This window comes from Panthera leo, chromosome A1, assembly GCF_018350215.1.
Source record: "Panthera leo isolate Ple1 chromosome A1, P.leo_Ple1_pat1.1, whole genome shotgun sequence".
NCBI lineage: Eukaryota > Metazoa > Chordata > Mammalia > Carnivora > Felidae > Panthera > Panthera leo.
Window position 1 is genome coordinate 205752778 of NC_056679.1, and position 23444 is coordinate 205776221.

Sequence of the window (23444 nt, forward strand, 5' to 3'; positions counted from 1 at the left end):
AACTATCTAAGTACATGGGGTTTGTACTATTTTGTAAATTCACTCACTTAATCTGCTACCTAACACTGTAGTACCTAAGCATTTAACTTATTCAAAAACTGAGATATAATAAATTTTATGTTCTTGAACATAAGATTTTAAAAAAATCACGCAGCATGACTCTAATGTGTCTGGCTTCTCTCACTCAACGTAAAAATGTAGAGATACAGTGATATTATCGTGTGTATATATTAAATTATAGGGTTTTTTAAAAATAAAAACAGTGACCTTGATTTTGTTCTGAATCAAAACAGAAGTCTGAACTTACTGTTGATTTTCTCCTACAGAACATGATCTCTACAGCAAGTTCACTGTAATGAGAATGGGATCCAGCACTACCTCCCTTATTTAAGACAATTAGCCCAATGGTGACTAAGTAATTCTAGGGTGACCCTGTAACCCTAAAAAAAAATAAGGGAAAATAGCAGCTTAGCATCTATTTCCATATTTCCTAAATCTGTATCAAAAATAATGAAAACTTTCCCTCACAACTCTCCCTTGAAACTTAAAGCACTCACTCATTTAAGATCAATGGATATTTTCTCAAATAATCGTTTGTTGTTAATGTTGTTTGCTTTTCCTGACTAGGCCGCTGCATTGCCAACAGGTTACAGTGCAATGGAGAAAATGACTGTGGAGACAATTCGGATGAAAGGGATTGTGGAAGAGTAAAATCACGGTGCCCACACAAGCAACCCATCCCCAGCGTACAGTTGATGGGCACTGGGTATGTAATGTCTTTTTATCATTTAAGGGAGTAAAGTCATCTCTGAATGAATGCTCTGGAAGTAGCAATGAAAACAATGAGAAACGAGAAACATGATTGTCCACCTTCTTCATCAACCTCTCATGACTCCTACCAGCCCTGTCTCCAATGCTTGGCTTCTGGCTCAGGCAGTATGTGGACATGGTCCTCACTCCCAGGGAGCAAAAGAATTTAGCATTTTCACAATTAGTCTGTACCAGGCAATGCCACAGGCTCTTCATCAACATTGTTTCCATTCTCATATATCCTTCAGACAGGTCTGGAGTGAATCAGGCAAACTGGTAGGATGCCAGCCATTCTGGAAAATACTAAGGTAGATTCCTGGGGCTAGGTCTTGAATGGGTGAGTAACCAATCAGAAATGCACAGTTTCCTCATCTGTATGTTGGATGACTACAAGCTGATTTGAAGTTCTGTCCTAAGAAGTACTAATTAGATGGGACACCTGGGTGGCTCAGTCAAGCGTCCAACTTCGGCTCAGGTCATGATCTCACATGTGAGTTCAAGACCCAAATCACATGTGAGTTCAAGACCCAAATCAGGCTCTGTGCTAACAGCTCAGAGTCTGGAGCCTGCTTCAGATTCTGTGTCTCATTCTCTCTCTGCCCCTCCCCTACTTGTGCTCTGTCTCTCTCTGTCTCTCAAAAATAAATAAAACAAAAGAACAAAAAAAAAGAAGAAGTCCTAATTAGAGTTGATTTAAGTGAGAGTGTGTCAATACCATCTTATCGATGTGCAGAAATGGTTTTCTTCTTTTCCTATCCTTGGAAGAAAACCTTAGCCAAAAACTCCCACTGATAATGGAGAAAGAGGGTATCAGAAAAGTATGCTTGTGACTGTCTTGAAACTCAAAACACTCAGGAAGGAAAACCAGTCCGCAAGCATGAGAGGCAAGCCCCGAGCCAATAATGGGAGACAAAGTCAGAAGGAAAGGAGTGAGGCAAACATAAAAAAAGAAAGGTGATTTATAAACACAAACAAACAAACAAACAATGGTAAGAAAAGAGGGTAAGAGGTGAACCGAACATGGCTAAGGCACCCAAACTTCCTCTCACATGAACTATGTGATGCACTGATAGGTCAGGACAGTTTAAAGGTGGAATCAAACCTGCATAGTCACCTGTCCTACTTGCTCACCTTATAAACTAGGAAACTGAGACTCAGGAAGGTGAGATAAAATGCCCAAGTCTACCAGCTAGTAAATGCTGACACAAGAATTAAAATCCAGATTTCAAAACCCAGGTTATTCCCACCATTACATTCTGATTTAGGACAATATCCACCTTAGAAATGAGAACATACTGGAAGAAATGTCAGTAGACCGGGCAAACCTCCTTCCAGTCTTTGAATAGTACTCAGCAATTCTAACATTCCTATTTTAGGTCATGAGGACATTGGAGGCTTGGCAAGGAATTCTAAATCCATTGGACCGAGCCAATGTCTCAGAATACTTTGGGAAATATAAGACAATGAAAACAGAACTAAACCTTAGTTGGAAGTATAAGGAAAATCAGTAAAGATAATCTCCTGTACTCTCTTTTTCCCATCAATTTTGGGCCAGAAAGCAAATAGTTTGCTATAGGCTTTTATTGCTTTGTATTAGACTCTTAAGTCTTCAGTTATGCAGCCAGACTTGTATAATATGAAACCTGGAGGCACCAAAGACAAACAGCAGTAGTTGCAAATACAACCTTATTTGAGTAGAATGAAAACCAGAAGCCAAATTCAAGGATAGAAGTAAAATGGGGAGCAACTACTAGCCTGGAAGTAAAGGGATCCAGGTTCTAGAACTAGTTCTGCATTAACTCATTACATTGTAATGAAGTTATTGAATATTTCTGGGTTGTTGTGTGCATTGGATGACTACAAACTGGTTTGAGGTTCTGTCCTTAGAATTCCTAATTAGAGTTAATTTCAGTGAGAGTGTTTCAATAGCATTTTCTTATCAATGTATAAAAATGGTTTCCTTCTTTTCCTTTCCCTGGAAGAAAGCCTCAGCCAAAAACTCCCACTGATAATCACATTTTTTAATGTTCTGATTGATGAGGGGTGACATTACAAATTCACCTCTTGCTCAGTTGGTCTAGACTCTAGAGTTACAGATAGGGAGGACCACATGCTATGTGTACTTTGGCAAAAGGACCATGCGGCCCTCTGCCAACCAGAGCTGTTGTCCCAAGGTTTCTCAGAAATGAGCAAAACCTGCTGCTCGGGGACAGCCAGTCCTCTCCTTGCCTCTCCAGGGACTGAGAATTTTGAGAGCTGCTTACTGGAATCTCTTTCTAATCTGCTGGCCTTAGAATCTCTGCCCCCTCTCTAACACATTCCCACCCCAAAACAGTAGCCTCCTAGGTAGCCATACCTCTTCTTTTTATGTTTGTTTGTTTGTTTGTTTGTTTGTTTATTTGAGAGAGAGACAGACAGATAGAGTGTGAGTGGGGGAGGGGCAGAGAGAGAGGAGGACACAGAATTCAAGCTCTGAGCTGTCAACACAGAGTCTGATGTGGGGCTCAAACCCATGAACCACAAGATCATGACCTGAACCAAAATTGAACGCTTAACTGACTGAGCCACCCAGGCACCCCAGCCATACTTCTTTTGAAGTAGCATCTCCCCAAGAAAGAATTTAACAAGACATATCAACATTCCTACATTGCCAGCAGCAGTTACCAGGTATTAAACCTGAAGCAAGAATCAGGCAATAACAGCATACTATTTGTTTTTTCTTAGCCTCAGTCTAGGTACAAATACATACACACACACACACACACACACACACACACACACAGGTACACACATGCATATTTACATTATGTGTGTATATATAATTTTTAATTAAATTTTAAAAGTTACAAAATATGACACATAACGCCAAACTAGATAAAAACACTTTAAAAACTTAAAATATGAAAGAGTATGGTGTATTTGAAACACCAAAATATTTAAAGCCAAGTCAAATACCGCAGAAGGAGGAGAATGAATGAAAGTGAAAATTGCTACATAGTTGAATTAACTCCTAAAAGATTCCTCAGGATGGCCCTCATAGAACCAACCTTCATCAAACTATCTTTGGGCTCTCTGCTGCCTTTATAGATTCCTCATGACCTGGAGCCATTTTTCTCAAGCCCTTCCTTGTTTGTGACAAATTCTTAAGTACATTGTATGAAACAGTATAAGGTCTGATACCATCTGCCTAAAGATAGTGTCAAATCCCACAGGTTAATGGCTTGGTCCCACAAGACCACCCCCCTCAGATGCTAATCATAAGTTCTAATTGTCACCTATGATTCTGACACCTAGGAGGTTTTCGGGACTCCCTCCTCTTTGATTAATTTGCTAGAATGGCTCATGGAACTCAGTAAAACAATTTACTTACTATTGTTAAAAAACAAAATTCAACTGAGTAAGTGAAGATCTAATTGGCTTCATTCAATGATTCATGAATCAGGCAGCATCCCATCCAGCAGATAGAAAGGAGCTCTGAGGAGCTATACAAAATGGAAGACTTTTGTGGGCAGAAGGAGATGGAGCAAGGAAGTTTTTGCAAAGAGGGGATCATTTCAGGCAAGGTCACTTTCCTATGAGGGAAGGCAGGGGTCCATCAGGCAGATTAGTTCACTAGTGCTGACCAGGTAATTCCACATTGCTGGTTTAAGGCCACATTCCTAGGAAGGTAATTGAGAACTGCAATAAGATTAGGCATTCGGTCTTGGTTTGCTGACATGAAGCTTAGCCCAAGTGACTCCGTTTTGTTGTTTCTTTTTTTTTTTAACACTGTTTACAAGTTTATGATAAAAACGATATGAAAAACAATACAGATGAACCTCCAGTTGGAAGAGATGAGTAAGGCAAGGTATATGGGAAGAGGCATGGAGCTTCCATGCCCCCACCAGGGAGGCCACTCTCACAGCACTTCCATGTGTACCAACTGAGAAGCAATCTGAACCCCATACTTGTGAGATTTTTATGTAGGCATGATCCATCATTGACTCCATTTCCAGCCCCTCTCCCCTCTCAAGAGCTGGGAGATAAGGCTGGATATTCCAAGCTTCTAAAATGGCTTGGTCTTTCTGGTGACCAGCCCCTACTCAGGAGCCTACCAAAAGTCACCTCATTACAACAAAGACACTCTTATCATCCAGGAAATTCTAGGGGATTTAGGAGCCCTGTGTCAGAAACTAGGATCAAAGACCAAATATTAGGGGGTGCCTGGGTGGCTCAGTTGGTTAAGCGTCCAACTTTGGCTCAAGTCATGATCTCACGGTCTAGGAGTTCAAGCCCTGCACCGGCTCTGTGCTGACAGCCCAGAGCCCGGGGCCTGCTTCAGATTCTGCATCTCTCTCTCTCTCTCTCTGTCCTTCCTCTGCTTGCACTCTGTCTCTCTCTCAAAAATAAATAAACGTTTAAAAAAAAAACCCAAAAACCAAATATTAGAACAAAAGATGCTCTCACTGCTCTTATCACTTAGGAAGCCCCAGGAGCTAGGGGCACAGATCATTACATATATTTTTCTATTATCTCATCATATGTAATCCAGCATTATCAAACTTTTTGACACAAAACTTATTTTCACAGAATACACATTAATATCTATAAGAATTTATAAATATATTAGCATCTTCTTTTGGTAGTTCTATTTAATTTTTTTTTTAACTCAAGTTAATTAACATACAGTGTGGCATTGGTTTCAGGAGTAGAACCCAGTGATGCATCTTTTACATATGACACCCAGTGCTCATCCCAACAGGTGCCCTAATTAATGCCCATCACCCATTCCCCCCGCCCCATAAACCCTCAGTTTATTCTCTGTATTTAAGAGTCTCTTCTGGTTTGCCTCCTCTGTTTTTATCTTATTTTTCCTTCCCTTCTTCTATGTTCATCTGTTTTGTTTCTTAAATTCCACGTATGAGTGAAATAATACATTTGTCTTTCTCTGACTGACTTATATTGATTAGCATAATACACTCTAGTTCCATCCACATTGTTGCAAATGGCAGGATTTCATTCTTTTTGATCGCCAACTAACACTCCATTGTATATATATATATACCACATCTGCTTTATCCATTCATTAGTCGATGGACATTTCGGCTCTTTCCATAATTTGGCCATTGTTGATAGTGCTGCTAGAAATATTAGAGTGCATGTGCCCCTTTGAATCAGCATTTTTGTATCCTTTGGGTAAACACCTAGTAGTGCAATTGCTGGGTTGTAGGGAAGTTCTATTTTTAGTGTTTTGAGGACACTCCATACTGTTTTCCACAGTGCCTACATGCATTTGTATTCTCACTAACAGTGCAAAAGGGTTCTCCTTTCTCCCCATCCTCACCAACATCTGTTGTTTCCTGAGTTGTTAATTTTAGCCACTCTGACAGGTGTGAAGTGTTATCTCATTGTGGTTTTGATTTGTATTTCTCTGATAATAAGTGATGTTGAGCATCTTTTCATGTGTCTATTAACCATCTGGATGTCTTCTTTGGCAAAGTGTCTATTCATGTCTTCTACCCATTTCTTCACCAAATTATTTGCTTTTTTAATGTTGAGTTTGAAAAGTTCTTTATAGATTTTGGATACTAACACTTTATCTGATATATCATTTGCAAATATCTTCTCCCATTCTGTCGGTTGCCTTTAGTTTTATTGATTGTTTCCTTCACTGTGCAGAACTTTTTTATCTTGATGAGGTCTGAATAGTTAATTTTTGTTTTTAGGAAATCCAGTGGCATCTTAGGGAAGTTTTTCATCTACCACAAAACAATTTCTTAAATTTTTATAATTTACTAAATACTTGATTTGTGCTAATATCCTTGAGTTCCCTCATTTGTAAAATAGGGGAAATAATTATATCTACATCACATGATTATCACAACTATTAAATAAATATAATAGTGACATTAAATATAGATCAAATAGTGCATGACATGTCTACTATATACATACAGATATACATACATACATATAATAAATACATATGTATATTTACATATACTATATATTTACATATACTATATATATGTATATATATGTAAGTATACATATATAGTAAATACATGTGTAAAATATACATATAGTAAATACATACATGGGAATAAATAAATGTAAGCATTTGTTGAATAAATTTTAAATATTATTACAGGTATTAAAAAACAATATTACAATTTTATTAAAATATTGTCATTAATGTTTAATTACTAGCTCTCTGTAAGAATTCCTTTACTGTATCATACTGAAGGAAGTGAACTGAGAATGGCATTAGTTATGTAATAATTTATTTTATAATCTGCTTCCAAAGTTTGCACCGGTTTTATAAGTCATAAAATAAAATAAACCTAATTTTTTTTTCATGCTAAAAGCCCAGAATAATTAAGTGAGTGGAATAGGGAGGAATCTAACTGAGCCAGAGGGGCTGAGTTTTGGCTTCCAGCAATTTCTGGATGCCTCACCATAAACGAAAAAAAAAAAAAAAAAAAAAAAAAAAAAAGACCGGGGGGGGTGCTTTTCTTCAAGTCATTTGTCATGAGTCAAAAATGTCTAAGAAAGGAATTTCTTTCATATAAGCACAGTAAATTTTAAAGATTGCTCTACATGTATGGAATTCTTGAAAATTACTTTGTTTCCAGGTTTCATTTTCTAGCAGGAGAGCCCAGAGGAGAAGTCCTTGATAACTCTTTCACTGGAGGAATATGTAAAGCTGTCAAAAGCAGTAGAGCAAGTAATCCATACCGTGTTCCAGCCAATTTGGAAAATGTCAACTTTGAGGTATGACAGCCTATCATGGCGGCACCCCGGTGCCGATGGTGATGATAAGCAAAATTTCCAATGAAAAATTACTGATGAATGAAGGGACAGAATACAAAGGTAATGAACATTTTAAATCACCTATTCCGGTTGATGTTTAATCCTTCCACAACTCAGTGAGGTCAGTGTTATTATCATCAATTTACAGATGAGAAAACTAATGTAACTAATTTGCCCATAGGAAACAGCCGGTAAGTAGTGGATTAGAGATTCAAGCCCAGGCTTCCCAAACTGCAGAGTCCACGCTTTCTCTGGTAAACATTTAGATGTACCATATCCCACACAGATAAATGATTTGCTTTATTCAGAATTTCCTCCCACCAAAGCTACTTCTCTCAGGTAACCACAACACTCAGACATGTAAGAGTGCCTGTCTTCTTAAAATATCAAGATGAAGCTAAGTGTAACAGGGGTAGTTCGTATCTTTCTTCCTATTTTACTAGTTGATTTGTTTTTCTGTTTTCCTAAGTGTAATGAGTGATATGCTACATACTCGCAGAATCTAGCCCAGTGCCTTATACATAGGCCCTCTACATTTGTTGAACTAAACAGTCTATTTCTTAAAAAAAGAAAAAAGTGTAGGGGTGCCTGGGTGGTTCAGTTGGTTAAGTGTCCGACTCTTGGTTTTGGCTCAGGTAATGATCTCATGGCTTCATGAGTTCCAGCCCCACATTGGACTCTGTGCTGGCAGTGTGCAGCCTGCTTAGGATTCTCTCTCTCTCTCTCTCTCTCTCTCTCTCTCTGCCCCTCCCCTACTTGTGCTCTCTCTGTCTCTCTCAAAATAAATAAATAAATAAATAAACTTTTAAAAAAGGACAAAAATTTTTTCAATTCATTTATTTTGAGAGAGAGAGCAAGCATGCACATGTGTGTGAGAGCAGAAGGGGGGGAGAGAGAGAGGGAGATTGGGAGTCTCAAGCAGGCTCCACACTGTCAGTACAGAACCCAATCAGGGGCTGGATCTCACAAACCATGAGATTATGACCTGAGCCGAAATCAACAGCCAGATGCTTAACCAACTGAACCATCCAGGTACCCCATCAATAACCTATTTCTTTTAATTTATAATAAGAGCAGAGGAAAGATGTGATTTTAATGGTAACATCCATGCATACAAATTTGACATGTTTGAGAGAATTTCAGGGAGTCTAATGATTTCTGAGACTACTTTATGGATAGTGTGATTTCAGCAAAAGTCATTCAATTCTTCCTTTAGAAAACCTTTTACATATAACAAATACCAGTAGTTTTCCAATTTGATCAGCTTAATTTAAAGCCATCTAATATATATTAGTGGGCATAGGAAATGTCCTTGGGGACTAACTGCCAAATTCAAATACCTTTTGGGAGACTGACCCCAAAAAGTCCAATCTCTGCCTGCAGATAGAAGTGACATGGGTAACAAGTGACATGTGACCAGGTAAAGAAACTCCCCATTATCTCCCCACATACCCAGAAGATGCTAATTCCAGGGGGTCCACCACCACCAAGGGAGGTGGAAAAGGTCTTGCTGGTATGATAAATAGGAAGTCAGACTAGATACCATTCCAAAGAAATAGTAATTCGGTCAATAATAACATTATTCTTAAGATGTATTGTATTGAGGGATGCTTGGGTGGCTCAGTCGGTTAAACATCTGACTCTTGGATTTGGCTCAGGTCATGATCTCACAGTTTTGTGAGTTCAAGCCCTGCGTCAGGCTCTGTACCTCTGTCCCTCTCCTCTCTGCACCTACCCTACTTGCGCTGTCTCTATCTCTCCTCAAAATAAATAAACTTTAAAAAAATGTATTGTATTGAATAAGCTTTAGAGACAGAGCTAAAACCCAAACGTTTACATATAATACTGTTACACTGAACCTAAACAATCAATCCATATGGTTACTTTTAAATACAGTGATCCCTCCCACCCAAAACTTAGGTATTCTCAGCAAGCATCTATTTCATGCACTTTTACAAGTAACATGTTAAACTCAGCTCATGAGATGAGGGCAAATTTGTTATCTAAACTTTTCATACTTGATAGTTTTGAAGGTGTTTGCTTGTACTGTCTTACTCAATTCCCGTAACAACCTTCCCAGAAAAGTAAAAGATTGTTTATATCTATCTTACTAATAGGAGATCAAAGTTAGATAACTTTCTCAGAATTATGCAACAAGTAAATGGCACGGCTCTTAGTGCAGTGCTGCTGAAGCTAGATGAGCCCTTGACCATAACAGCAAGAAAGACATTAACAACTGTGCAATGCATGCCAGGTTTGAGTACCTTTCAAAACTACCATTTAAAAGGTATCACCTGTGAGGTTCATGAATGATGTATCAGAGCCAGCTCTTCCAGCTTAAAAGAGCCAATCCTTAAATTGTTGGGAACTTCGGAAGCCAATTGGTAAACGTAGCCATGACTGAATATTAGATATATAATCTTACAATTAAATAAAAGTATTAAAAACATAGGTGATAATTACCCAAAATTTATCAATTCTCCATTATTTTGTTACATTTTACCATCGATGCTCTTGAGGTTACTTACATCTATTGAATCTATGTTACAAAAATGCTATATAATAATTTGCTGCTGTGCATCTCTTTCTGAGTTTGAGTTAAGGGGCATCACACAGGCAGCTGGGATCAGCTATGATAGGAAAACAAAAGGCAAGTGCTGTAGTAAATCACAGGTTTTCCCCTTGCCAGAGAGCTGGTTTTTAAACATTCACCAGCAGACCACTGGATCCACCCACATAACTTGGTAACCCAAGTCTGGATGGCTAGTTACATCGGGTAATACAGCCTGAAAATCCTCATCCAGAATAAAATAGATTCATTTCATTGTCAATGTAGATCTAAAACTTGTCGAACTTCAAGAAGCTACCTGAGTTGATCTCTAACTATATGTTGTTGAGTCTTAGGTACTATTCAACTGCTGACGAAGGTCATGGTGATATTTCTTCAAACAAAAGTTTGGGAATAACCAGAGTCAAGGTCACAAGAGAGTGGTGGACTTTTTACTGGTCCCTGTATTACTTCGTTCATGCTGTTAGCAGATAGCTGTGCAAATGTAAGCTGTATCTTATTGAGAACAACAGAGGAGGAGAAATTCAGCAGGCATCTGACTTCCCTTCTCCCATAGTATTGGAGTTCATGAAGACAGGTGAAACAACAGGTTGGCTGGTACACAAAGAGGCTCGTGAAAGGAAGGGAAGGGAAAGCTTTGGCTAGGAAGTCAGAATAGGAGTCCATAGGAAGAATTCTTCCCCTCAGGATCTCCCAGCTGCCAAGTGAAGGGCTCTGTCACCATAACATCCCTGCATCAGTCCGCAGAGTTGCACCACTTACTCAGGAATCCTCCTTTTTCTAGGCGGTGCTGTGTGCTAAGCATTTGCTGTCAACAGCAAACTGCAGAGTATGGTTACCGCTAGACTTTGATTCTTAACAATACACTGGCCTACCTAGACAGGCCCCTTGCTGCATCCCAAAGCCTAAAAATTTTCATAGCTCTGCAGTCCCTCAAATCCTCCCCAAATCCCATGTGAAATTCACAACTTCAGGTTCTGTCTCTGACCCTCATAGCACAGGAAGTCAGTTGCCACTGGTCTCCATTCCTCCAGTCCCTCTTATCCCCTTCTGCTCCTCCTTACAAACCCATCTCCTTTCTTCAAACACAAAAGTAAGTGTCAACACACATAAATTCCTAGGTCATCAGCCCACTGGACCCACAGTGAGGATGGATGGGCTCAGCAATGTATGTAATTATATGTAAATGAGGGGGTACCTGGGTGGCTCAGACGGTTAAGCATTCGACTTCAGCTCAGGTCACGACCTCACGGTTCGTGAGTTTGAGCCCCGCATCAGGCTTTCTGCTATCAGCACAGAGCTTTCGATCCTCTGTCTCCCTCTCTCTCTGCCCCTCCTTCACTTGTTCTCTCTCTCTCTCTTTCTCTCAAAAATAAATAAATAAACTTTAAAAAATATCTTTAAAAAATAATAATGTGTAAATGAAGATTAAAACCTTGTTGACAGAATTTGGTTAACATCTCTTCCTGGGAAAATCTATCCTTTCAAAAGTTGCCTTGGCTTTGCAAGTTCCCTTTCATGGAAGAGCATCCCCATCCTCTCTCCCTCTCTCCCCCTGTCACCCCCACATCTACTTGGTCAACAATTTCTGTGAACTTACTTCCTAAATATCTTTCAAATGCCCTACTTTCTTTCCACCCAGCCACCACCCCATGGACCTGGCCATTATCCTGTCTCACTTGACTTCCTCTAACAGTTATTTACAACTGCTCTCCTTGCCTCCACTTTAGTTAACTATAGTTAACCTGATCTCTGCAAAAACACAGATGTCACAGTAACACTCCCAATTTTTCATTCATTCCATTAATAGTTTTAAAGAACCTATTATATGCAAAATCTTGCCTTTACAAGTCAATTCAAATACTTTCTCAGGGCATTCAAGGCCCAGCCCCAGGTTTCCAGTTCAGTCTAATTTTTCAGCCCTGCTCACCCATGGGTAGATTTTCTCTGAGCTGCTGCCCAGGATATCTGAGCCCCCTTCCTTACATGCAAATATCTTTTCCTTTAAGCAGATACATCTTTTTGTGTATAAGAGCTAATTCATTTGACAATAAATTTCATATTTTAAAAAAAAAGAGCTAATTCATAAAACAAAATATTTGTAGTCTGAGTTTTTTTAGAGAAATGGTAAAGAAATGTCAGCAGCTATATTTAAATAGAATTGTATCGCTTCATTGCTAACTGAAGGGCTTCATTTTGGGGCCCTTTAAAGGCTAACTTGCATGCCCTGTAGTATCTGAAAGTCACATTGAACTTTTGTGTGTATCTTACTATTGAGCAAGATTCTTTTGCAACTGGGTTATTTTGTCTTTCCTCCACTAATTGTACAAGCTCTTTGATTGTGACATGTGGTTTGCCTCACAGTGCATTTTAATTTTGAATATTTTAAAACAAGAAATTTTTCCATTGCAAACCAGACAGGCATCTTTAACATAAAGTACTCTTCAATCAATTTATTTTGCAACTTCTTTTTTTTTTTTTAATTCATCCATCGTCCCTTTTTGCCAGCATAATCATAACAGGGATTTAACTTGTACTGGGAAAATACCCTGCTCCACTCCTACTTTAAGTCAAGTCCCACTGGCTTTTTTTTCCCTCCTCTTTCCAGACCCAGTCAGTGAAGGATTATAACCCTCCACCATGCAGAACCAATCAAGTATTTGTCCTCTGTCCCATAGACATAGCCAGTAGAGTGCTGATGCCCAACATCTAAATAAGTCTAAGTGGGTGGGGATGCAACCAGAGCAAGGAAGGACAGGATCTGTGCTCCCATCTGCTAGGCCTCAGTTTTCTGGAAGATACCTTCAGTTAGATTGCAAAGAGGCTGAAAGTCACAGGCAGACCAGAAATAGCCCTCTTTTTTTTTATCATGCTGCTAAATATCATTTTAGGAGTTGTTTCCTTGACAAAGACTTTCCTGGTGTGGCCCCTCTGGGTTCAATGATTATTTAGGACAACCTCTTTTGGAGCACATCACTTCCCACACTGGATTAAGTGTCTGTGCTTGTTTGTCTTTCTAACTAAACTATTGACTCATGGAGGGCAGGAACTAATTTTTCTTTTATTTCTAGCAAAATGGGTTCTCAACAAATATTTATTGAATGCATAAAGGAATGAAGCATCATTGCCTGAGATCTTAACAAGTAGTTCTAATATTTCCTAAGTTTCATCCCATTTCATATGGATTTTTCTCCAGGTGCAAACTGAAGAAGATGATTTAGAAACCGATTTCTACAAGGACTTAGTTCCTCTTACAAAAAATGAAAATAAACAAGCTGCATTCCAGGGCGAAGAGAAAAAAAGCTTTCATGTACCAATTTTTTATTCCTCAAAGAAAACTCAAAGCACCACCCATAATTCTGCCTTCAAACAAGCCATTCAAGCCTCCCACAAAAAGGTAATAAAAATGGTTCCCAATCTTTTTATTCTTTTCTGAAAGTTAACACTAAGTCCAGCAATCATGCAATGAGAAGGGGAGAGTTTTTGATATCAAATTGGCAAGATTTCGAACACAAATTTAAATAGATTTAGTTTGTTGATAAATCCCATTTCAAAAGTTATAGAAGTGATATGTATAATGTTGCATACATTTGGCTGTGTTTATGGTTGTGTTCTGTTTAAGTTTTCTTTGTCTTACTGTTTTAGGTGTATTTTTTGTAAGCTACATGTAACAGAACTTTAGTTTTTTAACATAATCTGACAATTAGAACTTTGCTAGGGAAATTCTGCCTTCTTTGATTTAACAAACTCACTGAAATACTTGATCATGTTTCTTCCATCTTTAATTTTTCATACTCATTTTACTTTGTTGCTGTTTCCTATTTCTCTACTATGGCTGTCTTTGTCACATTTCTGGTTACCCCTTTTGGTCATTTTGGAAGTTCTACTAGAACATTTGGAAGTTCTCTCTTTTTTAGAGAGAGTGCAAATGAGGAGGGACATAGAGAGGGGAACAGAGGATCCAAGGTGGGCTCTCCGCTAACAGCAGAGAGCCCGATGCAGGGCTCAAACCCACGAACTGTGAGATCATGACCTGAACTGAAGTTGGATGCTTAACCAACTGAGCCACCCAGGTGCCCCTAAACTTTTTAAATTCTGCTTGTGATGACCTTTGTCTAGTTAACAAGCATAATTAAGCCTATGTTTTTTCTTTCATCACATGAAGTAATATCTACAGCCCCCAAAAGGTATTTTACTTCCCCACACCCCTTTCCCACTATCTCCTTCAGAATGGGTCTATGTTCTGCTCCCTACCAATATCATTACAGGCCTCCAAAACCTCAATTTTACTGAGGTAGTTCAAAACCTTTGTGTTCCAAGCTATTTGCTAGGATTGTTTTGTGTTCAGTTTTATATTACATATGTTCATTTGTATTTTATCCTGACTCTTGTTTAGTCTATTTTAAAGATTCCTCACATAACACGTATAAATTCCAAGTTCATAGTCTGTATTTTATATCTGTGTAATATTTTATATACGTACGTGTGTGTGTGTGTGTGTGTGTGTGTGTGTCTGTACATTTACTCCCTAAGTCCTTATATATCTAAAAAGCCTACATTTTCCCTGAGCAATAAAGATAAGGAATATCTTGGCCAAATATAGGAATCTTGAATCATAGTCTTCTTTTCTTGGTAGTTAGTGGATGTTATTCCACTATCTTCTACTTTTTGTTGTTGCATAGGAAAAATCACATGCATAACTGGTTGTCTTTCTTTTATTTTCTCTGTCTGGAAATTTATAATTTTTATTGTTGTTGTTTATAATTTAGGTTGTATCTGAGTATTAGACTTCTTCCATTAATCTTTCCAGGAACTAACAAAGTTCTTTCAATATGTAAAGGTATATCTTCATCCAGTAATCTTTCTTTCTCCCTTCCTTTTTCTTTTATTATTTGTATATTAAAACTCCTGGACTTGTTTTCCAGCTCTTAAGCGATTTAGGAGATAGATTTCTATTAGACATTTTTAAACATTTACAAAGTTCTTTTAAAATAGTATCTGTTCCTGGGGTGCCTGGGGTGGCCAAGTTGGTTAAATGTCTGACTCTTGATTTCAGCTTAGGCTGTGATCTCACAGTTCTTGAGTTCAAGCCCTGTGTCTGACTCTGCACTGACAATGCTGAGCCTGTTTGGGATTCTCTCTGCCCCTCCCCAACATGCTTGCTCTCTCTCTCTCTCTCTCTCTCAAAATAAATAAATGAACTTAAAAAAAAATAAAATAGTCTCTGTTCCTCCCCAAACCACCACTCAGTGGTATTTGCTCCTTCCAAAGAGATGAATGGAAAGACTGAGCCCTGAATCATAGAGTGTGAAGGGGCAGTGAAAAGAGGAACCATAACTGGAACAAAGGGGAACAGCAGCTGGAGGGCATCATTTTATGGCTCCTCCTGCCCTTACCATAGTGCCTCTCACACATTTATTTATTCATCCATATATATATATATATATATATATATATATATATATATATATAATAACCCCATTTATAGATAATTTTCCTAGGCTAATTTCATTTATCTTGAAAAGAACCCTAAGGGGGGATCAGAGTAGATATTTTCAAGAACATTTTACAGATGAGTACATGAAGTCCATATATTTATTCTGAAGTCAAGAAATATTTATCAAATATCTACCATGTGCCAAGTACTACACTAAAACTCAAGAAGCTGAGTGGCTCCTGTGATGTCACAGTGAGTAAATGCCAGAGTCGGGCATTGAAATCAGCTTGTCTGATTTTTGCCCACTGTTCATATCCACTACATTATACCTCAAGCTATCTGCTTATTCATTCATTCTGTTATTCATAATTTCAACAAACTATGAAAAGAGTAGAGTTCTGGTGATATGAACACATAAAAGAAAAAAAGAGGGAATAAAATGATTCCTTTTATAACATATCGTTAGTTCACTTTATTTTTTTTTTAATTTTTTTTAACGTTTATTTATTTTTGAGACAGAGAGAGACAGAGCATGAATGGGGGAGGGTCAGAGAGAGAGGGAGACACAGCATCGGAAGCAGGCTCCAGGCTCTGAGCTGTCAGCACAGAGCCTGATGCAGGGCTCGAACTCATGGACTGCAAGATAATGACCTGAGCCGAAGTCGGACGCTTAACCGACTGAGCCACCCAGGTGCCCCTCGTTAGTTCACTTTAGAATGGGCTATAGGTAGCATAGTGTCTCTCAAACTTACCAAATTATATTCTTTTTTCTTTTGAATTTTTATTTTAATTCCAGTTAACACAGTGTTATATTAGTTTTAGGTGTACAATATAGAGATTGAACAATTCCATACAATACCCGGTGCTCATCAGACAAGTGCACTCCTTAATCCCCATCCCTTTTAACCCATCCCCCCACTCACTTCCCCTCTGGTACCATCAGTTTGTTCTGTATAACTAAACGTCTGTTTTTTTTATTTGTCTCTCTCTTTTTCCCCCCTAGTTCATTTGTTTCGTTTCTTAAATTCCACATATGAGTGAAATCATCTGGTATTTGTCTTTCTCTGACTTACTTCACTTAGCATAATACTCTGGCTGTATCCGTGTGATTGTAAATGGCAAGATTTCATTCTTTCTTATGGCTGACTAATGCAAATTATATTCTTAAGACAAGTTAGTATTGGGGCGCCTGGGTGGCTCAGTCAGTTGAGCGTCCGACTTCGGCTCAGGTCATGATCTCACTGTTCGTGAGTTCAGGCCCTGCATCGGCCTCTGTGCTGACAGCTAGGAGCCTGGAGCCTGCTTCCGATTCTGTGTCTCCCTCTCTCTCTGCCTCTCCCCCACTTGTGTTCTGTCTCTCTCTGCCTCTCAAAAATAAAGAAAACTAATTTAAAAAATTTACAAAAAAGACAAGTTAGTATCAGAATTATTAGGAAGTAAAAATATATATCCCATGGCCCTTCTCTTAATATACTGATTCAGAATATCTGGGATTGGGCATGTGATTCTGGTTTTCTTTTTTTAAGCCCCCAGCTCATTCTGATATAGCCAAGATTGGAAACAACTGCTTAAAAATATAGTCCAAAATGAGAAGGAAAATGGACATGTAGAAAGAGACATAGATATATACATCAGTCTCAACATTAAGATTTGCTTGACAGAATTGGTTTATAAATGTTTCAGCCATGCTAGAGAAAACTTGTAAAACCCTTATCTGTGGATAAACAGATGTTATTTGATCCTCTAAGAGTCTGCCCCAAATTGGGAACATTTTAGGCTATTCACAGTAGCAGCTGGAACTTTTGAAACTGCTAATATTCACCCATTTTTGACCTACAAAATTGTCAACTTCATCGGGTTCTACCCAGTATCTTTGATTAGATCGCAACAGAATAAGGAAATCCTGGGTTAAGTAGAAAACGCTACTGATGGGGCGCCTGGGTGGCTCAGTCGGTTAAACGTCCGACTTCGGCTCAGGTCATGGTCTCACGGTCCGTGAGTTCGAGCCCCGCGTCGGGCTCTGTGCTGACAGCTCAGAGCCTGGAGCCTGTTTCGGATTCTGTGTCTCTCTCTCTCTGACCCTCCCCCACTCATGCTCTGTCTCTCTCTGTCTCAAAAATAAATAAACGTTAAAAAAGAAAAAAAAAAAAGAAAACACTACTGCAACGTCTCTTAGTCTTCAAATAGTGAAAACAAGGTACCACAAACTTGAAAAATCAATCCACTCCCTCCAGTGGAGCTTAATGCTTTATTTATTCATTTCATCAATCACAGATCTAACTAAACATTTGTTAGGCAGGTAATCTGTTTCAAAGTCAAAATACCAGGTGTCTCAGTAAGATTCAGTGCTTTTCTGAATTACTTTATGAAGTTGAACCCACAAAAAGATGGTAAAAATAAAGCAAGATCTCACAGAATGTTGAGACAGATCATACATTTTTTATTTTTTAAATATTTTTTAGAGTTTATTTATTTATTTTGAGAGAGATAGAAAGAGAGGCAGCGAGAGAGAGGGAGAAAGAGAATCCTAAACAGGCTCCATGTTGTCAGCACAGAGCCCGACACAGGGCTCGAACCCACGATCTGTGAGATCATGACCTGAGCCAAAACCAAGGGTTGGGACACTTAATGACTGAGCCATCCAGGCATCCAGATCATACATAGTTAATAACCTACTGTCATGTAATGGGTTAGCCTAAAATAGCCCCATTTTAACCATGCTGCATTTGATAAATGCTTGGCTTGTGCTGAGTTGAGTTACCAAAGTTTCACTTGTATGTTTATAATTTAGTTGGTAGAGCAACCTGGAAATTTTGAACCACCCATACCAATGTCCATGTCTGAATAGGTATTTCAGATACTCTGGAAGTGAGTGTGCTTCTTACTAAAAGCATAAGTTCCCTCCAACTTTCTAAAGGCATGGTTCTGTGACAAAATTCAAGTATTAAACTTAAAAATAGAATTGATGGACAATGAAAATGTAAGCCCCTCAAAGGGATGCACTTTGTCTACCTTGCCCATTTCTGTGTCCACAGCATCTGAGGTAGCTGAGCAATAAATGTGTTAAAAGGCAAAAAGGGAGGGCGAGGGGTGGAAAGGGGTAGGAGAGAAGCAAAGGGAAAGACAGAGGGAGGGGAGTGAATGGTGACTCTTCTTCAATACTTGTGATTATTTCTTTTCTTTTGTGTTAGCAGACATTTTATGCCATAATTATAGCACACAGGAAAACAGCGATTTAATAATTTACAGCTACGATAAAGTTCTTTTGCTGAAATATGCTCCTCTCTCTGCTCCTATTACTCAAATACTACAATTTGCTAAAATTGAGAAATAGATAAATTATATAATTTTTTTAAGAACAGCATACATGGGTACACTCATAAAACCCAGGGGATATGTAGAACAATAATTTAATAGAATGAGATTTGGGTATAATACCAACCACCAAATCATAAATTAACCCAACATAAAAAGAAATGAATAAAAAAACTCTCAAACAAATATTTCTGTTGATGGGTGGAAGAGAGAGAATATAAATAATTTTGTTTAATCTTAACCCTGAGTAATTTTGAATCACAGCGTCTTAGAGTTGAAAGGGGTGTGCTATGTCATCTGGTGGATAACTGTCATTTATATACCAGGTGACATTTCACAGACAACCGGGGCCTAGAAAATGCAAATGCCAGTTAGTGACAAAGTTGTGACTTGAATCTCAATTGCGTAACTTCCAATTAAAAATATATGCAATCCTTTTTCGACGTGTTGCATCAGCAAGTCTTTCTAAATAAAAACTCAGTAGGGACACAGCTACGATTGACAAGCAAGAGTGAAAGATTTACTTTTCTGATAATTGATTGATCTCTTTTTGGTATGCCTTTGGTATGCCTATTGATCTCTTTTGATAAGCCTACCAAACCTATGCCTCAGTCACAGTTTACATGACTGAGATCATCTTACCTGTTCAGCGCTTTGGACGTCGCAGGAAAAAGTTGTGGAAAATAAAATGAAAATTATGTTTTTGTGTGTGAGATCATGCCATAGAGAGTTAAAGTTATCATGTTATGGTTGGAAGGCAGCTAGTGATAAATAGATGACATTTAAAGGCTTGACACTTCAAGCTTTTATTACGTTTAATCATCTTGTTTTCTTTCTTGTTTTTCCTCTTTTCTCCTCTTCCTTTTAGGATTCTAGTTTTACTAGGGTCCATAAGGTGATAAAAGTCTCAAACTTCACAATGAAAACTAAAGATCTGCAGCTTTCTGATGTCTTTTTGAAAGCACTTAACCACCTGCCTCTAGAATACAACTTTGCTTTGTATAGTCGGATATTTGATGACTTCGGGACTCACTATTTCACCTCTGGCTCCCTGGGCGGCGTGTATGACCTCCTCTACCAGTTTAGCGTCGAGGAACTGAAGAACTCAGGTAGACCTTCTGCCGGCCTCCCTTTTTTTTAAACCTGATTCGAATGCGTGCAATTCATTTTCCTCTTATTCTATTAATTCTTCTTTATTAACTTTTAGACTCCACTGTACTTCCAAAATGATAGGAAGAACAACCAAAAGGTACACACTCAAATAAATAAAAATATAAAATTAGGACCCCCCCCAAAAAAAGAAAAAATATACTTAACCTCTCTCATTGGGCATTAGATTTGTCTCTGAGTTTCCTGACATGTGGGAACATCATAAGCTACACAGTAGTGGTAACCTAAAAGAGAGATACATGCTATTACCTCAAGAAAAATGAGATTTGTCCTGAAACTAAGCTCCAAAAGATAATTTACTTACAGCAATTTTATAGGAGATAATAATTTTATAGAATAATAATTATAGCAAATTTTCTAACAGTCTTTTTCTTTTAATAATGTTTTAAGTAAAAGCCAAGGGCATTAAGATAAAAGAACAATTAAGAACTTGACAAGGGACTAAATTAATGTGGGCTAGATATGCACCTACCAGTGATAAAATTGAAACCAGATGAGAAGCACTTATTTTGAAGAAAGTTGGCAAATTTTTATTTTGGGATATAATCAGGGATATTTTTCTGCTTATATGTAAAATAACAATAAAAACCTTGGTTTATAGATAAGCCTTGGTTTCTTAAGTGTTAGCTTAAATTGCCACTATTAATTATTATTATAGCTTAAACACCATTGGATAAATTCATTTTCAGACTCCTTCATGAAATGACACAGGGCCTTTGTGATGATTCTATCATGTGTCTCTTGAGAACATGGTTAGGAAACTGTAACCAGAACTCAACTGACCAATTACCCCATGTAAATAAGAATTCTATGATCATGTAACTTTTATATAGAAGAAATCAGGAATTCATTTAAAGAGACATCAGGCCAACTCTGGGGCCAACAGAGTGTCAATCCCTTTGTTCTTACATCTCATGATGGCAAATACTAATGTTTAATGTGGCTGCCCTGAGTTATTCCAAACTTTGAGTGACCAGATATCCCTCATGATCTGCTTCCTAAGAGAGAAGAGGGCATAAATGTCTTTGAGAAGGACTTTCAGTAAGAGGATCTAAAAAAATTACTATCTGACAGAGTTACTGAAATCCAAAAGATTTATGCTGTGATGGGCTTTTCACATTGCCTGACCCTTATGTTTCATTTCAGTTATCCTTTCCACAGGAGTGATGTTTGTATGATGAATTTGATATCTTCTCCCATGAGAACACCAGCAACATTAATGCTGAGCAAAAGTGCTTGGGGAAAATCTCTGGCCCTTGATTGGTTTCATCTCACCCCTGGGATGAAATTATTCTGGTCACTTGCTGCTATAGCCCAGAAAATAATTTCTCATTTGATCAGCTGTACTTATCATGCATTCAAAGCAAAGCCTCTAAGGGCTCAGAGATCAGGTCAATTAAATAACTATGTGAATCTTTAATCAACCATCCAGCATTTTAATAGTTGAAGACCCCTGACCAAAATGAAGTGATGAGCTACACTTTCCTACTGAAACATTCTCACCTTCTGTGTCTTTCTCTATAAATAGAGGTAGAGGCTAACAAACAGGAACACATAATAAGGGAAAGAAAGGAAGTTTGAGATGTAATAGGAAACTGGAGATATATGACCGTAAATACCTATGTACTCATATACAAACTATATATATATATATATATATATATATATATATATATATATATACATATATATATGTATACACACACACGCATATATATATACACACACGCACACACATATATATGACATATATAGTACTTAAAGGGTATATATATGTATATTTGATTAAACATATTTCTATATTCTTATATGTAATATATATTCTTATATTCAATGAGTATATATTTCTCTGAGTCACAAAAATAATACCGATGCACAGTTTTAATTATGGCTAAAATGAAGCACGCCCAGACAGAAACAAATCTCAATAAAATGGAATTCCTTGGTGGGTATGCTCACCTGTTTTTGCCTGCTCTCTAAATGAATATATATTCTGGCCTCCTCCTCTCTTTTTCCATTTCTTTTCCCTTTGCGTAGCCATAACATGAAACTAGAGTATAGGCTTGGTTTTTATTTGCTTTATTCAGTAAGAATTGTATCCCTTGTCATTAATTTCAAAAGTATGACCTGAATATTTCATAGTACCTTCTCTCCCTCAAGAGGAGTAAAGCAAAATTAAATTGCTTTTTATTTGCATCCTTCATATATTCCTCTATTGTTCAATGTCCCATAGTCAATTTAAAACCTGAAGAAAAGTTGACATTGCTTCAGTGTGCTAGGTGAAAAAAAAATTCAGAAATACAGTAAGAACATTAAAGAATTAAAATATCATAATATGCAAGATGGTAATTTAAACTCCTTTTGTTGAGAAGTCATTTCCTACTCTGAACTGGGAAGAAAACAATTACTGGCCCCACCATTTACCCGTATGACATTTTCAAGTAACACTGTTGACCTTTGCCCAGAATAGCTGAGGACATTTCTGAAATGCTTGTCCCTACGCAACATCAGAGGGACGCTTGGGTTTGAGAGGTCAAGTGCTACAACATCCAGCAATTGGATAGAGGTCAGGCAGCAAGCTACAGGTTATACAGCAGAAGACAGGCTTATCCAGAAATTCACTGATAAAGCCTTCATATTTTAATCGCTGCATGACCAACGAATGCCATGGCTCATAAGAAGGATTCACCATTCAAATCTTCGAAGATTCTCCATTAGCCCTCAGAAAATGAAATTAACTAAGTTGATAGTTAATTAATTATGTTATAGTTAATGAATTGGACACAGAAAATTTAATTTTCATTTATAAATAATAAAAACTTAATGAAAAAATTCAAAAAGGGTAGGAGCTCTACAACATAAATGCATTAAATTCCTAACATGGTCTAACCATTATACTGATCTACTTGTTAGAACAATACTACCAGGAGAAAATGACTCATATTTATTCAGCTTGACCAAAAAAGAAAAACGGACTTTTTGTTTGTTTGTTTGTTTGTTTGTTTATTAGAGTTAAAGATGCAAGGTAAACATCAAGACTTCAAACTAAGAATTTTTCACTGCCAACTTATAACGCATCCCTTCAAATGTGTCAAACTATTGAAAAAACTATGAAGTAGACAGACCCCATCCACTTCCACCCCATCCCCGTCTACCTGGCCTCATTTCTCAGTCATCTGTGCCTTTAGGATTCAATTTCAGAATCGCACCTAAACTGTGCCTCAAGCTCTAAAAATATTCCTCTGCCGATTATGATCTACAACCCTGAACATCAGTATTTGATGAACTACTTTGCTTTAAGGTGCTTAAGAGCTGATCCTAACAGTTGTATCTCTTGTGTGTTCATGTTTT

The 23444-nt window shown here is 37.8% G+C and overlaps 1 protein-coding gene across 2 annotated transcripts in view; it reads left to right on the forward strand.

Annotated features, from left to right (window-relative positions):
* Positions 1–23444, forward strand: part of C6 (complement C6) — a 64836-nt gene that overhangs the window by 12373 nt on the left and 29019 nt on the right. For both annotated transcript variants that reach the window (XM_042907897.1, XM_042907908.1), the window contains 4 exons: positions 628–766; positions 7425–7563; positions 13368–13568; positions 19792–20032. In XM_042907897.1, coding sequence (XP_042763831.1) covers positions 628–766; positions 7425–7563; positions 13368–13568; positions 19792–20032 — 720 coding nt within the window. The remainder of the gene's footprint in view (positions 1–627; positions 767–7424; positions 7564–13367; positions 13569–19791; positions 20033–23444) is intronic.